The following is a 17,926-nucleotide window of genomic DNA, read 5'->3' on the forward strand; positions in this document are numbered from 1 at the left end:
TCACCTAAGTCACATGGTAATGTTTCTGCTTTCTGACTGGACAGCTGAAACTTTTTAAATAACAGAAGAACCAATGATGCACTTTTCAGTATGATTTTTTAGGATGAATAATCATCTGTGCTAAAATGCGTGCCCTTTTTCACAGCACCTGAGAGTTGCTGAATACTTAAGAACCACAGATCAGAGCCCACAACCCACAGTAACCTGAACTGGGGTCTTTTATCCATGGATCAGAGCGGCTTCTTATTGTTTGGCCAGCTCTAGCTGTGGCAACCCACCTGGTGTGGTCAGGAGTGGTCTGGCCTGACCTTTCGCTCTGCTTAGCTCTCCAGCTGCTCTGACTGGTTGGTAGATGGCAGCATTAGATGAAATGCTGTTTCAGTTAACATCGATTTGATCAGGTGAGAAACAGGGTGTCCTCATCTGAACCTAGTGGAAAAGGAGTCCAGGAATCCTGCAGTTAGTCAGTTCACACAGGTGTCTGTGAAATTGCTGGGAACTAACCACAGAGAGACCTACTGAAGATAGTCAGCAAACATGAACTAGCAAAGAGACACTGATTTTCTTCATGTAGTCTGGCACACAAAGAGCCTGAGAAACTGAGAATGTTAATATTCAGATAGCCTAGAGCTTGTCCTAGGAAAGTCCTGCTTGGGTTGTATTTGGGTTGAGCAATAGTGACATCCAGTGGCGGTTCCTAGGGATCTCTTCGAAAACAGCTCCTGTCTCCTGCCAACACGTTTCACTGCCATGGCCCAGAGATGAAAACATTCTTAGCAGAGGGCAGCAGGGATTTAGAAGCATAGTGACACTAAGTCCCAGATTTAGGTACCGGTGGTATTCACAAGACCCCCTTAGCTGCCACCGAGCCCCGGAGGTGCCTAAACTTCCTTGGAGCCTATGTTTTTGCAGCGAAAGTTCCCTAGGCGCCCGTGTCTCTGCTGCTGGACATGTGCATTGCTGCTTCACTTTGGGCACCCAGACACTAAGCTCCTGTGCGGTGCGTGGACCAGAGGAAGATAGGTGCTCCTGCGCCTAACTTGCCTGCACGGCCCACTATGGTAGACATGCCTAACTTCACACAAAATGGGGGGACAGGGTTTGCGGGGGGAGCAGAGGCCCAGTGGTTAGGGTACTCAGCTGGGATGTGGGAGACCCCTGGTTCAAGTCTCCCCTCTGCCCGATGAGGAAAAGGAATTTGAAGAGGGTTCTGCCATCTCTCTCATAGCCACTGGACTGTGGGATATCCTGGTGTGGATCAGAGAAAGCAAAAGCAGGCATGAGAATGACTCTGTAGCCTGCTGGGTAAAGCTCTCACCTGGAGCCAGTGCTCAGATAACTCTCTGTGTATTCAAAGTGAAACCGCTTCAACAGGGTCGGCTCCAGTCACCAGCTTAGCAAGCAGGTGCTTGGGGTGGCCAATTCAAAGGGTGGCACTCTGTCCGGTATCGGGGCGGCACGTCCGGGTCTTCAGCAGAAATTCGGCGGCGGGTCCCTCATTCCCTCTTTGCGCTGCCACCGAACTGCCGCCGAAGAGGAAGAGAGAGAGGACCCGCTGCCGAACTGCCGCCGAAGAGGAAGAGAGAGAGGACCTGCTGCCGAACTGCCGCCGAACTGCCACAGAAGAAGCGGTGCAGTTGAGCTGCCGCCAAAGTGCTGCCACTTTTTTTTTTTTTTTTGCCTCTTGGGGTAGCAGAAAAGCTGGCGCTGGCCCTGCGCTTCAATAGAAGATAGTGAGGCTGACACATGTGAATATTCCTGCTCAGTTCCTTCTCCCCCTAACAACTGGCCTAAAAGTTATGAGGAAGGTGTTACCCCTCTCCCCCCCAGTCTTGCAAGAAATTCCTGAGGTGCCTGACTCAGAGCAAGGGCTTACAGCAGAGGGATGCACCTCCCTCCAGCCCAGAATGAGATGCCAAACTCCCCTCTCATTGGCTTGCTTAGAATCATAGAATCTCAGGGTTAAAAGAAACCTCAGGAGGTCATCTAGTCCAACCCACTACTCAAAGCGAGGCCAATCCCCAGACAGATTTTTACCCCAGTTCCCAAAGTGGCTCCCTCAAGGATTGAACTCACAACCCTGGGTTTAGCAGGCTAATGCTCTAACCACTGAGCTATCCCTCACCCCTTAGGTGGCTCCCTGCCTAGCATGCTGGTTTTGATGGATCCTAGTCTTAGGCACCTATCTGCCTCCCATCCTTGTCTAGGAAGCCTGAGCACCTAACTCAGGCTTTGACAGGTTTCAGAGTAGCAGCTCTAATAAATTTGTTAGTCTCTAAGGTGCCAGGAGTACTCCTGTTCTTTTAACTGAGGCTTTGTGAATCCTGGTGATTTTCTAGGTGTCTAGGTTCCTTTGTGACTGTAGCCCATGGCAGTTAGAATGTGCGCTTTATCCAGCACCTCTCACACGCTCAGTGCTATTAATGTAGTTATTTTATTGGTGTTGGCAGCCGCATCTAGGTGTCAGGTTAAGGACCAGAGCCTTATGCTGCTAGGCATCCGACAGAGATGTAGAAACAGCCTCCGCCAGACAGCTCACCGTCTAAGTTATGACTAGAACTGGTCAAAAAACGGGGAGGGGAAAATTCACGGACTTTTTTTACAGTTTCCCCCTGGTTTTTGTGTGTTTGGGAAGGGGCAATTCTGATGTTTGAAATGTTGACAGAATTAAAAAAAAAATCCACCCAGCTCTAGTTATGTCCACAGGCCCCTGCTGGGAGTGAGGAGATGAGTGAGATAAGCATTTGGTAGAGACGTGTCAGATTTCCACCTGCCTAGCCACTGCCAGCTGCTAGAGCTTTGTAGGCACCATGGCAGAGGAAAGTCTTGAAGAGGGACTTAAAGGAAGAGAAAGTCATGGCGTTGTGGCTCTTATCAGCGAGCTTTTCCCATTCCTAACGGGAGGCACGGGAGAATGCCTGGAGGTGTCTGAGGGAGCAGCAGACATGATGGCTGCTGGCCGAGCAGAGGCGGGGGTCAGTGTTATGCCAAAATACTAGGTCACTGAGCTATGGAGGGGCTAAATTGTGAAGGGGCCTTAAAGCAAATGGGTTGTGTTTGAGGTGGTGGGGAACAGCCAGCAGACGAATGCAAATGATGGGAGGCTGGTCCAAGCAATGAGCCAGAAAGGTGATTTGAGCAGCAGCCTTTTGAATGAATGACGGGGGGTGAGGACTGCAGACATCAAGGTCAGAGAAGAAGAGGTTGCAAGCATCAGACACACGATGATAAGGGTTTGGACAGCAAAAATATCCCTTCTTCATCTAGTACACTCAGAGCTCCTTTGAGCACTCAGAGTTTAACACAGAAGTTGATTATTTCAATATAGTTGTGTCTATTTTGCATGTTTGATGGATTGTTTCCCATTTTGTTTTTTTCCAGGAACCAGTGAAGACCTATTCCAAGATTCCGAAGGGAGGGAGGGATCCGAGCCTATTGAGGAGCACCAGTTTTCAGACCTAGAGGAATCTGACGATGACGATGACAATGAAGATGATGAAGATGAGGAGGAAGAGGAGAGCCAAGATGAGCCACCTTTAAAGTTTTCAGAAGCGAAACATACCTCCCTTCCAATGCACTCTTCGGGCAGCTCTCCATCTGCTCCAGAGGAATGCACCGGGGCAGCATTGTCTTCAACACAAGATATTGTCTCCAGCAACCAGCAAGTAGGCAGGGGCCACCAGACCACCTCCTCAGGGCTGGAAACACAATGGTCAGCAGACAGTAGTGAAGTTGCTGTTTGCCACAGCTTCTTGAGTCTCCATAGGCCAGCTTTGACCTCCAGTGAACATTTGGCTTCTGCTGAAAGGGAATCTGTCACAAAGCATCACATGTTCTTAGCTATGGACCTGTCAACCTCAAAAGACACCTCCCCAAGAAAGAAATGGTCTCCAGGCAAGGACTCTGGTGGTGGTGGTGGTGGCGGCAGCAGGCCAATGCTAGCTAGAAAGCACTTGTTAACCAAAAATGAAACTTCACCTAAACGTTTCTCGCCAACTGGAGAAATGTCTTCGCTACGGTGCCTGTCTCCAGGGAGAGGGATGTCACCGTGTCAGCGCATGTCGCCAAGAAGGGAGGCATCTCCACTGAGATGTGTGTCACCAAGGCTTGAGCTGTCACCCAGCAGGCACCCTTCCCCAAGAAGAGAGTTATCCCCAAGAACGTACCTCCCACCAGAGAGGGGGGTCTCCCCTGTGAGGCATTTGTCTCCCAGCAAAGAGATGTCGTCAGTCAGATATTTATCACTGAAGAAAATGTTGCCTCCAGTCTGTTCAGAGTCACTTTCTAGATATCCATCCCCAGGGAAAGAGGACTTGCCTTGTAGTAGCAAATTAGCTGCAGATGACCAAGTTCAAAGCTCATTAAAAGTCCAGCATGGAATATTAGCTTCAATGCCTCTACCTCACAGGTTCCTTGGCAAAAGTGCAGATCTATATGAGTCCAAGTTGGTAAGTTCAATTCTTCTTCTGTGTTCATATTTTCTATTCATCTTTGTAAATCCTTTGATTTTCTTTCATGAAAAGTAAAGGTGAAAGGTCTTGTCGCTGTTATTAATCCCATCTAGACTTCCAGCCAGCTCCGTTACGTTAACTGTTGAGAAACATTTATTTGGGCTTTTCATCTCACTCGATTTCTCAGACCAACTAGGTATTTTTCCCATTGGGTCAAAAAAAACCAATTAATTCTTCCTCTGCTGGACACATCACATCCTACATGTAAAGGATGTTAGTGTGTTTCTCCCATACATATAGATTAATTAGGTCATGCGGTTTGTAGAGAAATCTCCCACCTCCACTGCTACTGCCATCTCTCCACAGAAACTCTGTAAGTGCCTGGATCTCCTCTAAGGGCTTGTCTACGTGGTGTGTTAGTCTGAACTGCAGAGGGGTAAATTGTAGTGTGCAGTAGTGTGTTGCACACTAACAGGCCATGTAGACCCTGCTGGCTCAGACTAAAAATTTCCTACTTTGAAACTGTATGATGTGAATCCATAGAATATCAGGGTTAGAAGGGACCTCAGGAGGTCATCTAGTCCAACCCCCTGCTCAAAGCAGGACCAATCCCCAATTTTTGCCCCAGATCCTCTCAAGGATGGAGCTCACAACTTTAGGTTTAGCGGGCTAATGCTCGAAACCACTGAGCTATCCCTCCCCTCATAAATAAGCCCTTGTGTGAACAAGCCCTAAGTTATACTGGTGTAAGTCAGGCCATAACCCCACTGAAGTCAATCAGTGCAGCTACGTTGCTGTCTGATGTGAGCCTGGGGAGAGTGTTCTGGGGATAGAGAGCCCTTACAGAACTCATAGATTCATAGATTCTAGGACTGGAAGGGACCTCGAGAGGTCATCGAGTCCAGTCCCCTGCCCGCATGGCAGGACCAAATACCGTCTAGACCATCCCTGATAGACATTTATCTAACCTACTCTTAAATATCTCCAGAGACGGAGATTCCACAACCTCCCTAGGCAATTTATTCCAGTGTTTAACCACCCTGACAGTTAGGAACTTTTTCCTAATGTCCAACCTAGACCTCCCTTGCTGCAGTTTAAACCCATTGCTTCTGGTTCTATCCTTAGAGGCTAAGGTGAACAAGTTCTCTCCCTCCTCCTTATGACACCCTTTTAGATACCTGAAAACTGCTATCATGTCCCCTCTCAGTCTTCTCTTTTCCAAACTAAACAAACCCAATTCTTTTAGCCTTCTTTCATAGGTCATGTTCTCAAGACCTTTAATCATTCTTGTTGCTCTTCTCTGGACCCTTTCCAGTTTCTCCACATCTTTCTTGAAATGCGGTGCCCAGAACTGGACACAATACTCCAGCTGAGGCCTAACCAGAGCAGAGTAGAGCGGAAGAATGACTTCTCGTGTCTTGCTCACAACACACCTGTTAATACATCCCAGAATCATGTTTGCTTTTTTTGCAACAGCATCACACTGTTGACTCATATTTAGCTTGTGGTCGACTATAACCCCTAGATCCCTTTCTGCCATACTCCTTCCTAGACAGTCTCTTCCCATTCTGTATGTATGAAACTGATTTTTTTTTCCTAAGTGGAGCACTTTGCATTTGTCTTTGTTAAACTTCATCCTGTTTAACTCAGACCATTTCTCCAATTTGTCCAGATCATTTTGAATTATGACCCTGTCCTCCAAAGCAGTTGCAATCCCTCCCAGTTTGGTATTATCCACAAACTTAATAAGCGTACTTTCTATGCCAATATCTAAGTCGTTAATGAAGATATTGAACAGAGCCGGTCCCAAAACAGACCCCTGCGGAACCCCACTCATTATGCCTTTCCAGCAGGATTGGGAACCATTAATAAAAACTCTCTGAGTATGGTTATCCAGCCAGTTATGCACCCACCTTATAGTAGCCCCATCTAAATTGTATTTGCCTAGTTTATCGATAAGAATATCATGCGAGACCGTATCAAATGCTTTACTAAAGTCTAGGTATACCACATCCACAGCTTCTCCCTTATCCACAAGACTTGTTATCCTATCGAAGAAAGCTATCAGATTGGTTTGACATGATTTGTTCTTTACAAATCCATGCTGGCTGTTCCCTATCACCTTACCACCTTCCAAGTGTTTAGTCTGCCCTAGTAACTCTCCTGGGATTCCTCATAGAAACCATATAGCTCAGTGCGTGTTTTTCCTTGTCAGTGGTTTTTCCCTATCAGGGATGTGGCACTGATTTCCCTCGGGGTTTGTTTGTTTTATTCTTTTCCTTTATAACTTCAAACACTATCCCCTGGGTTAGGCCCTGACTTTCACCTACCTTACAGCTATTTCAGTCCGCTGTGAGATAATCTCCTGTGATGGATCCTCATGCTGCAGAAAGCAGACATACAATTATTATATAACTTATACACACAGACCCCAAATGGGGCACTGGCTTCTAAACCTCCCTGTCTCTCTGTCTGCAAGTTCACGATCACCCTTGGAAATTTTAGAATCCAGTACAGCAGAGGTAGCTCTCCAGCCAGCAGCGAGCCTAAGCAAATTGACAAACCTGATTCCCAGATTGTAATGACATAACTGACTATGTCATTAACGATGCTTTGGGCAAACAAGGAGGTAAATAATCCAGTCCCTTTGAAGCGTGATTATAATCAGAAAAGTGACCCCTTCTTAGTCCATTGTCTGCTCTTTGGGCAGCCCCCAGTCTCCTCTGCTCGCTTTACTGACACAGAAGTTTTCACTCCCGCTAGACTAACAGCACCAGAGCAGCTAGGAGAGATTGAGCTGGCGTCTATTCTGCTTCACCCGCCATCACGGAGATTGTCAGCTGCGTTTTCACTGCAGAATCGTTATTCCTGATGATGATGCAGGAGGCAGAAAGATCAGAGCTGGATTGTCCAACCCAAGGTGGTGTTTGCAGGGACATCAATTAGAAAAACAGATTCTTGACTTATAAAGGAATGGCGTTTGATCTGGAGTCCCAGAGAGAGAGTAACCAGGGAGCTCTATTGTGTCATTTCTCCCAGTGTTATAATTACAATATTTTTTATTAGAGTCCAACCTAGAGGCCCTGGAAACAATCAGTGTCCATTGTGTTAGGTTCTGAACAACCATATACCAAGCCGTGGTCCCTGCCCTGAAAGGCTTCCATTACGAATTCCCTACTGTTTGCTGGCCAGGCAGAGGCCCGAATTGCTGCCTAATGTCATTCAGCCGTCTCTGAAATCCAAAGAGTTTCCCCATATGTAGGACTTCAGATATGAGGAGCGGATGTAAAGAAACACCAAGCAAAAGGCCCTTCCACTTAAGTCCTTTTGACGCACAGACTGGGCCAAGATACTAAAGCAACTGGTTTGGAACTGTCGTCTGCCGGTGTCTGATATCCATACTCTGGCTTTGGTATGTTTATTTTTAGGGATAAGCAAGGGAGAGTGGAGGCTGTAGGGCAGGAGCATCCATAGACCTGAGGGAACAGATGCTGCACAAAGCCACAGAGCAGAGCATTTCTCCACTGCCTACAGCTAGCACTGTGTGCTCTTTCCTGCACCATCTGGGTTTTTGGACGGTCATGCCGTGGAGTATGCAGCAGCAGAATGCTGCAGAAAGACAGTTCGACCAGGCAGAGATTGCTTAAATAGGGAAGCAATCAGTGAGATCCATTGACCCAGCCTGTAGGGTCACAATATAAAGCACAATATAGCATGGCCTGATTTCAATGTGCCTTTGTTAGGAAAACATCATCCCCCTGGTGGTCGGTGACCTCGGTAGTGAGCTGCCCCTCTCAGGTCACCTACACTCTGAGATCCCAGGTGTGACTGACACTTAGAAATAATGGGAAGTGAAGGTTCAGTGAGTGCTCTAGTCTTTAGGAAGGAAGGAAGGAAGTATTCGTAGAATCATAGGAAGTGATCTAAAAACCATTTCAGACTAGCCAGTGCAGGATTAGATCAGCCTATTTAATCAGGGTGAAATTCTCCCCAGTGCAAGTCTTGGTACAAGGTCCTACGCACCACTTAAACCCTTCAAATAGGGCTTAATTTAAGCATAAGTGGTGTGGAAAACCACTTCCCCTCTTTGGCTGTTGCACAGACCACCTCCTCCTTCTCTTTGTGTTCTCCTAAGGTACGTCTCCACAGCAAAGAAAAACTCTTGGTTGGTCCATGCCAGCTGACTCATGCTCATGGGGCTTGGGCTGCGGGGCTGTTTCACTGCTGTGTAGACATTCGGGCTCGGCCTGGAGCCCGGGCTCTAGGACCCTTCAAGAGTCCCAGCCAAAGCCCTGCGAGCCCAAGTTAGATGGCATGGGCCAGTCTCTGGTTTTCCTTTGTTGTGTAAACAGGCCCCAAATGACCCCATGCAACTCTGGCAATAGCTTACATTGGAGAAGGGACCTTAGGCAAGTGTTTGGGGTTTAACTGCCTGCAGTATGGTAAATATTTTGTCTGTTTACACTGACTGCTTTTTCTATCACTTTCCCTTTTGCCTCCAATCTCTTCTCAGAGAACCAGCATCATGGGAGCAGCTGGTTCTCTACAGACCATAACTAGGGGCGTGTGCCCTGCAGTAAATTCTCAAATTCTGCGTTCAGCCCAATTTTAAGGCTCATCTGTTGAGCATTCCACCACTTCCTTTTGGAGGTCCTGTGTGGTTAGCTGTAATAATCCCCTTGGTAATCCATTTATATATAATGTAGCCCATTTCTGGACATGACATAGGTCAGAAAACTATGTGAAACCTAGAGATGGACTGATGAACAGGCGAAAAATAACATGATAGGGTCTTTAACCGTTGATTATTAGGGACATGCAAATTAGTTCCTATAAAACAAGACCTGACCCTGTCCATCACTCAGAACTCAAACTCAGTTCAAAACACTGCTTTGTACTTAGAAATTGTTAGGGTTTAAGGTTTCTTTTTAAAAAAATGTCACTCTACTGCTCTTCACAGTGCCAGGCAAAAGCAGAAGAACTAGAATATAGGAAAAATTATAGAGCAGGACCTCAAGGAATCAATTATGAAACACTTAGAGGAGAGGAAAGTGATCAGGAACAGTCAGCATGGATTCACCAAGGGGAAGTCATGCCTGACTAACCTAATTGCCTTCTATGAGGAGATAACTGGCTCTGTAGATGAGGGGAAAGCAGTGGATGTGTTATTCCTTGACTTTAGCAAAGCTTTTGATAGGGTCTCCCACAGTATTCTTGCCGCCAAGTTAAAGAAGTATGGGCTGGATGAATGGACTGTAAGGTGGATAGAAAGCTGGCTAGATCGTCGGGCTCAACGGGTAGTGATCAATGGCTCCATGTCTAGTTGGCAGCCGGTTTCAAGCGGAGTGCCCCAAGGGTCGGTCCTGGGACCGGTTTTGTTTAATATCTTTATTAATGATCTGGAGGATGGTGTGGACTGCACTCTCAGCAAGTTTGCAGATGTCACTAATCTGGGAGGCGTGGTAGATACACTGGAGGGTAGGGATCGGATATAGAGGGACCTAGACAAATTAGAGGATTGGGCCAAAAAAACCCTGATGAGGTTCAACAAGGACAAGTGCAGAGTCCTGCACTTAGGACGGAAGAATCCTATGCACTGCTACAGACTAGGGACCAAATGGCTAGGTAGCAGTTCTGCAGAAAAGGACCTAGGGATCACAGTGGACGAGAAGCTGGATATGAGTCAACAGTGTGCTCTTGTTGCCAAGAAGGCTAACGGCATTTTGGGCTGTATAAGTAGGGGCATTGCCAGCAGATCGAGGAACGTGATCGTTCCCCTTTATTCGACATTGGTGAGGCCTCATCTGGAGTACTGTGTCCAGTTTTGGGCCCCACACTACAACAAGATTGTGGAAAAATTGGAAAGAGTCCAGCGGACGGCAACAAAAATGATTAGGGGGCTGGAGCACATGACTTATGAGGAGAGGCTGAGGGAACTGGGATTGTTTAGTTTGCAGAAGAGAAGAATGAGGGGGGATTTGATAGCTGCTTTCAACTACCTGAAGGGGGATTCCAAAGAGGATGGAGCTCAGCTGTTCTCAGTGGTGGCAGATGAAAGAACAAGGAGCAATGGTCTCAAGTTGCAGTGGGGGAGGTTTAGGTTGGATATTAGGAAACACTATTTCACTAGGAGGGTGGTGAAGCACTGGAATGGGTTACCTAGGGAGGTGGTGGAATCTCCTTCCTTGGAGGTTTTTAAGGCCCGGCTTGACAAAGCCCCGGCTGGGATGATTTAGTTGGAAATTGGTCCTGCTTTGAGCAGGGGGTTGGACTAGATACCTCCTGAGGTCCCTTCCAACCCTGATATTCTATGATTCTTGTGGTATTTTTGATCTGTTTCAAACTCATGGGGGAGCTTTGGGAAAGATTCTGACACAGAGATGGGCCTGAATCAAAACCCTAGATCTGTACCCCACCAGCCTTTGTGAATGGTTGAGTCCAGAACCAAATTTCATGCCTCAGGCCCATCTCTATTCCCTTTACATTCCAATAGAACGGTAATAAAGCCAGTCAGTTGTTGCTCGTACTGTAGACTGCTGATCCTAGGAGCTATAACCCTCACTGACTCAGCTCTTTTTTCTCTCTCAAATGCAGAAGATAGAACCTCGAAGTCCAGCATGTTCACCTGGCATCACACAGCCTATCTGCTCCAGACCCTTGCAAGCATCCCATGAACTACATGTCCATGCTCCGAGCCGAGGGGAAGAGAATGTCTTCAGCCATCTTCCGTTGCATTCACAGCAGCTAACAAGGACTCCATATCCTATGATTCCAATTGGGGGCATCCAGATGGTCCAGGCCAGGCCAAGTACCCATCCCAGTTTGATGCCCAATTCAGTTGTGTCACTGCAAGCAGGATACTTTTCACCTGGTGGCAATAGCAGCAGCAGCTTCACAGAATTCAGCCAGGCGGAGGAAAGGGGCAAGGAACCACAGGTCCCACAAGAATCTTCATCCGTCTCCCCAGCTGCGAAGGTTTCTAAATACACACTGTCCCCACAGCTTAAAGGCAGCGGCTACTTAGAAGAGAAAATGAGGACTAGTGAGCATCAGCAAAAGACAGAACAGGAGGAATACAGGGTAAAAAAGTACGCTGAGCGCAGCCCCTCAGAGCAAGAAGGCTGCTCAGCTCCCACCGACTGTCCGAGCACAAATTATGAGCACTCTCCAAAGCCTTCAACAAGCGGGGAAGAACCCTTGAAAAAAACGGGCAAGAAGCAATGTGGCAGCTCAAGCACTTACTTTGAATCATCCTGCACTTTCATCTCAGATTTCCCCGCACAGACGTTGGACAGAAGCAGCAGCACCGGCTGCTTGTCGGAGCCCTCATTGAGCCATTCACCCTCCCACCAGTTCTCCGGTAGGAGAAGGAACCTCTCGGGAGAGCCAAGTCACCAAGGGGGAACCCATAGGAAGAGCAGCCCACACTTAGAACGCACACGGTTCAGTCAAACTCAAAGGCAGGTGGATGAGAATACAGGAAGTACTTAAGCCTCCATTCATCTCTTCCACCTCTAGGCTTCCTATGTAAATCAACAGACATTTTCAACACTATTTCCTTTAGTATAATCATCGCTATAAGAAGCACTCCTAGTGTATGACCAAACCCATGGAAGATTCTTGGTTTTCTTTGTCCCAGTCTGGTATTATCTCCACATGTATGCAGTTACTTGTGCCTTTTTCTATACCTTTTGTTGCTTGAAATGTACAAAAATGTTTGAGGCTGTGAATATTTTTTTAGAGTTTTTTGGAAAGGGGTTTGTTAGACCTTGTCTTTTTTGCCATTTAGGTGTGTGTTCATATATGCTCGAGAGATGCAGAAAGGAAAAGGTTAAGCATTTTAAGCGGGAAGAAGATGCACTGAAAACAAAAACAAAAAAATCTTTTTTAATATTGATTAAATGATTAAAAAAACAAACCCTTTCTCCTGTGTACAGATGTTTATGATTCATATTTATTACCTGCTTTATTTAATTCTTGGCAAAGTGCTTTTTTTTTTCTTGCATCACTCTGGTTGCCTCTTTGTGCTTTAAACAGTTGCGACTGCTTTACATTTGAAAATGTGTTTACCCTGAATTGTAAATGAAACTAGCACTTATTTTAGAATGGGAGGCCCATTAGCAATGAATGCAAAGGTCACTCCAAAAAGAAGAAAAAATCTCGAACGCACCTCCCTTCTGCAGGACCCATAAAAGCACTTTTTAAAAAAGCGACAAAAGGGTTCTTCAAAGATTTAACTGCAAGAAAACAAGGATGTATCGAATGTAGAACCAGTTCTGGGAATGGCGTTTAATGGTTTTTAAAAGAGCCATTCTTAGGCTTGCTTTAATAGTGACATTCCGGGGCTGGCTGCTCTTATGGGGCTCAGTCTGGTAATGGTGCCACTTGCACTGCAAGAGTGAGAGTCATGCCCGTGTCACCCTGAAGCCCCGTTTTCTGGGGTATAGAAGCCCTCTGTCACCATTCTCTCCTGGGTTCAAAATGAAAATAAAATCTCGCCTTGCAAACAATTTCTGGCCATACTTTTATTTATATTTCTACAGCCTCGGCCTTCCCAAATAATTCCAATGAGGCCCTTTTTAGGGAAAAAGTTATAGGGATGCAATAAATAGCTCATGTGCTCTTTTATTTGCACACCTATGGCTTTGTAACCCACAGCTGGCTCCAGGGCGTATTTTATTTTATTTACTTATTTAAATGAAGTGTTGCAGACACCTAGCCTACATTGTGTGGAGGGGCCTTTTTGGTATTTCATAGACAGAGGTTCGGATGACTGAGTGGATAATGTATGAAAATTGGCCTGTTATGCATGCATAGTGACTTTTTTCATAGCATATTTTTAAATATGACCATCTCTACCAGAGCGATGGCCTCTACTGCCAATAGATGTGATACCAAATACGGAGAGACGTGATGGAGCCGTTCTGCTCTGTTGTGTTAACACACTTTTTAAAATACAAACGTTCAATGCATATTTCCCCTAATAGACAGCAGGCTCTTTACTGCTTCAGAGGGCTTTCCAGTCAATGGAATCTGTACAAACACTTTTTTTAAAGAAAAAAAACAAACAAAAAGATAGAAATATTTAACCAATGGGCCAGTTCTTTCTTCTTTCAGAGCTGGTCCAGTTTATCGGGTACGTAATACACTTTTTAAAATAATAATAAATCAAATATAATCCTGAATGAGGACATATTACCTTGCCAGACTTGATGAGCTATGATCTGCTCCCGACTGACGGGTGAATAATATGAGGTGTTTTTAATAAACTTCTGTGATATTTTTTCTTTTGGTGTAAAGGGAATTAAGTTCAAAAGAAGATCCCATGGAAATAACATTAAGATTGTGACACCAACTAAACCAGTGTTCACTGGACCCCTCCATTCCTGACTAGCACTTTTACCTCATTTTCCTTTTCCCCGACCGCCCCACTGCATAACTCTGACCCCCAATCCTCCAGTCAGACCCAAGCACATCTCACTGCAGGATTGTGGCCCAACTCAGCAAACCATCTCTGTTCAGGAAAACATGGTTACGTCCCATTCATTTTAGTGGGAATTAAGCACATGTTTAAATGCTGTGATGAGCAGGGATGGACTGTGGAATCAGGGCTGGTGCATGAGCATCATTTGAACCCATCCCTTCCCTCCATAACAATACAGCTTCGAATTTCCTGGCTATGGCTGCTTCTCTCTTTTCTTTCTCCTTGTCACATTCTTAACATTATTTCAAGGTAGCTTTATGTATTTAATTGTTTTTTTTATAATTGAAATTGTACATAAAGAGAAATAATGCAGTGGTTGTACACAGCATCTGGTTACATTGAGTGCATGTGACGTTAACTTTGGGCTAGATCAAATTTGCTTGGCTTTATTTTTTAACCATATTTTAACCCTTGACGTGTCAGCACATTGGAAAGAGCTTGGTTTTTTTTCTGTCACTTCTGAGGGAAAAACACAATTCCCTCAATATCTTAGCTTGTTGCTTTTGTTGTTTTTCTTCTTTTGGTCGTGTGCGGGAGTAATCTGTACTCTCTATGCGTGTATGTACATGTGTGAACACAGGCACCATTGTAAATTCTAGGGGAGTACAGGCAGAAAGTCCCAGACCACAGGCCTGCCCTGGATTCCCAGTGTGACAAATCTCCCGTAGTTTTCGGGGAGAAGCTAGGATTGGGGTGGAATTCTGCCTCATGCTCCCTCTACTGGGTGCAGCAGGTGCCTATGGCAGGTCAGAATTAGCCACATAGGATCAGAAAAAGAAAAACAACATCGATATGTGTGAGCAAAATGATCATGTTAGTTTGGCTCCAAAACTCCAAGGCAAACAGTGCCCCCCACCAAAGCATGATGGTCTCTTGGTTTGAGCACAGGTTTAGAGGACAGAAATTCCCAAACTGTGAACCCAGCTCTGCCATTACATCATAGGGTGACCTTGAGCAAATCACTCAACTCCTCTGGAGCATATTCTGACAAGGTGTAAACAGGTGCAACACCATTGATTTAAGTGGAGTTGCACCTGTTTACATCAGGTCCCCATTACCGAGCCTCGTACTCTCCGCCTCGTGCACGCCCAGGAGTAAGTGCTGTGCTCACTGGGAAGTGTTTGCAGGCTTGAACGCTTACTATGGCTCTTATGTGTCTATTCCTCCACCAGTAAATAGGGGAGCATAAATCCTGATTTACTTTTGGAGGGGAGGAGTCAGTTAATATGCGCACAGGCACTTTGTATCCCATGCTACACAGATGAATAATACAAATACATTAAAAAACAGGTGGAAAAGTATTTTTTTTAAAGTCCCTGAATCTCATCGATGCCCGAGGTTCCTGGCTGGGGTCCAGGAAGCACCAGTGATCTGTGGAGTACTGGATGTTGACCCACAGAGAGCTGGCTTTTCACGTGGATCCAGTTATCCTTTTATCTCGCTGCTGAATGTTCCCCTAATGTTCCCTTTCCATGGAAGCCATTGCTTGGGGTGCTACTCAGTGGCAAATGGGTCTGGCTGTGTCCATGAGAGAATCTGTCAGTGAAGGACCCATCTTATGAAAGAATTTGACTCTCCCTGCTCTCAATGGACTCAGTCATGCAACGTGTCGAGCACTCTGCCTTGGTCCAATAAAGCAAAGCACTTAAGCATGTGCTTAACGTTAAGCATGCGAATAGTCACATTTACTTCCATGTACTTAAAGGTAAAGCACATATTGAATTTCTTTCCTGGATCAGGGCTGGAGAGCTCAACATCTTTCAGGATTGAGCCCTATCGGTGTCTGCTCCCAGACACATCCTGCAGCCTCGCAGCAGATCATTGTCAGCCCAAATTATTTATAAATGGTCAGTTTATTGCCAGATACCCAAGAAGTACAACAGGAAACTCTTAAACCTAGTGATGCAGTAGCTATGGCTTTATTGCTTACAACTGGGGGTTGTGTGTTCATCACCTGTTCTTACAGGGCAACGTTTTCAGACATAGGTCCCTGCAGTTAGGCTCCTAAAGCCATAGTTAGACACCTAGACAAAAGGGATCTGCTATTCATCGATGCTAAGTGCTCACAAATCCTGCTGAAATCGACAGGAGTTGCAGGTACTCAGCAGCTCTAGTAATCAGACCACCTTTACTGATTTGCCAAATCTGGGTGTAGGGGAAGATTGTCACAGACCCAAATAGCAGTTCGGCCTCGTAACGCCCAGTAAAAGTTAATGGGAGTAAAGGCCCTGATCCTCAAAAGTATTTTGGGGCCTAACTCCCATTAAATTCAATGAGAGTTTGACCCAGAGCCTCAAAGGTATTTCAGCATCTCAGAGCCCTGCTTGCCTTTGAATGACCTCCCAAAGGAGCCAAATTTTAGGCATCGAGACTCTATAATTTGATCATATTTTTGTATTTAATTTCCCTCGACCCCTTCTTGAAAAGCCGCAAAAAAACCCTGTTTTAATTAAATTCCTTTTGTCCCTTCTCATTTGTTTTTCTTTTAAATCCTCAAAAATAGCATCTAAACAAAATACATTGACACACAAAACTGTGCAATTATAACTATTTTTACTCAAGGTGTGTGTACAATTTGATCTAGCCCTTTTACTTGTTCTTACACCAGTCTTTCTCGTTTCCTGACTTGGTTTCATCATGCGGGTCTTCTTTTTTTAAAAGAATTCCATCTATCGCACAGTATTTACAAATACAAACATTGGAAATTATTCACACACACACCAATCAGTCCCGATGGCATAAAACCAATTTGTTTTCATTACTGAACTATGATGGCACTTAAGATCACTTTAGTAAATGTAATGTAAAAAATAATAATAATGTGTACGCAAATTTAATATACATGGTCTCATGTAAGATACATATTTGCCTTTTTTTCTAAAAGATGTATGTATTCTGTAAGTGGAATAGTCTGTAGAAAGTTTCTATATGTTCTTAAAAAATGGCAATACATTCCAAAAAAGGTCCTGTAAATATGTACAGTGTACAATGTAATTTGGTAGTTTTGCCTGTAATTTTATTTTAACTCCAGTTTCTACATTTGCATCTTGCAATGTCTGTATGGTTATATCAGTGCAAAAAAAAAAAAAAAAAGGAAAAAAAAATGCAGGTAAAAAGCACAGAGTCTGATGTAAAAAAAACAAGAAGAAAAAAAAAAAGGAAAAAAATACTCAGTATTTGCTGTTTGTGACCCTTATTGTAAATGACATCTGTACTGTGAATGAGAAGTTTTTACAAGTATAATATTGCCTTTACTACAGCTCCAGACTGTCTGCTCGGTCTGAGCATATTTTTAAAAAAATAGCATGTTGGAATAAATTTTAAAGTCCCAACATATCACCACTTATGTGACTGGCAGTTCTTAATTTTTTACTTTTATTTTATACATTCATAGACTTGGGCTCCAGAATCACTGAGCCAAACTCTGGATAAAGGGCCTTGCGTAGACACACACGCAGGACAAAGAGATTGCCATTGAAACACCCCACAGCAGCGAGCACACGGCAGTAGAGCAACTTCACAGTCGTCTTTTGCAGTATTTCCCCCTCAAAATGTAGGAAATGCTGCAGCAAAGTGAACGTGCTGCAGCGTGTTAAATGCTAGGGTGAAATCCCTATTGAAGTTAATGGCAAATTCAATGGGGCCAGGATTCCACCCTATTTCAGTGGCCGCAGTAGTCTGAACGGGATGAACTCTGCATGAATGTTTATTGGCTTTGATTTTTCAGATATGTCCATCCAATGCTCTAGGGGCCTTTGGAAACAGAACAGATTTGTTTTTAACTTAAGTACATTATTTCTCCCTTCCAAAAACATACACGTTGTTCGGAGCCCATTAATCAGCCACAAGTTTCTCACCCACCCAATATTTCCTTCTTCAAAAACAAAAAAGCCTGTAACTTGTCTGTGCACAGCCCTCGGGTGGAGTCTGTTCCCACTAGGGGTAATTTAAGCAGGGGGCTGCATCTACTAGATCCCAATGCCTGGTCCTA

The 17,926-nt window shown here is 45.0% G+C and overlaps 1 protein-coding gene across 6 annotated transcripts in view; it reads left to right on the forward strand.

The window, feature by feature from the left end:
* HIVEP3 (HIVEP zinc finger 3) overlaps positions 1–17,274 on the forward strand; it is a 422,183-nt gene extending 404,909 nt beyond the window's left edge. For 5 of the 6 annotated variants that reach the window (XM_034753789.1, XM_034753788.1, XM_034753785.1 and 2 more), the window contains 2 exons: positions 3,382–4,448; positions 11,046–11,942. In XM_034753789.1, coding sequence (XP_034609680.1) covers positions 3,382–4,448; positions 11,046–11,942 — 1,964 coding nt within the window. Of the gene's footprint in view, positions 1–3,381; positions 4,449–11,045 lie in introns of all 6 variants that reach the window. The other variant, XM_034753791.1, reaches the window with a different exon arrangement.
* Positions 17,275–17,926: the final 652 nt, after the last annotated feature.

This window comes from Trachemys scripta, chromosome 20 (assembly GCF_013100865.1).
Source record: "Trachemys scripta elegans isolate TJP31775 chromosome 20, CAS_Tse_1.0, whole genome shotgun sequence".
NCBI lineage: Eukaryota > Metazoa > Chordata > Testudines > Emydidae > Trachemys > Trachemys scripta.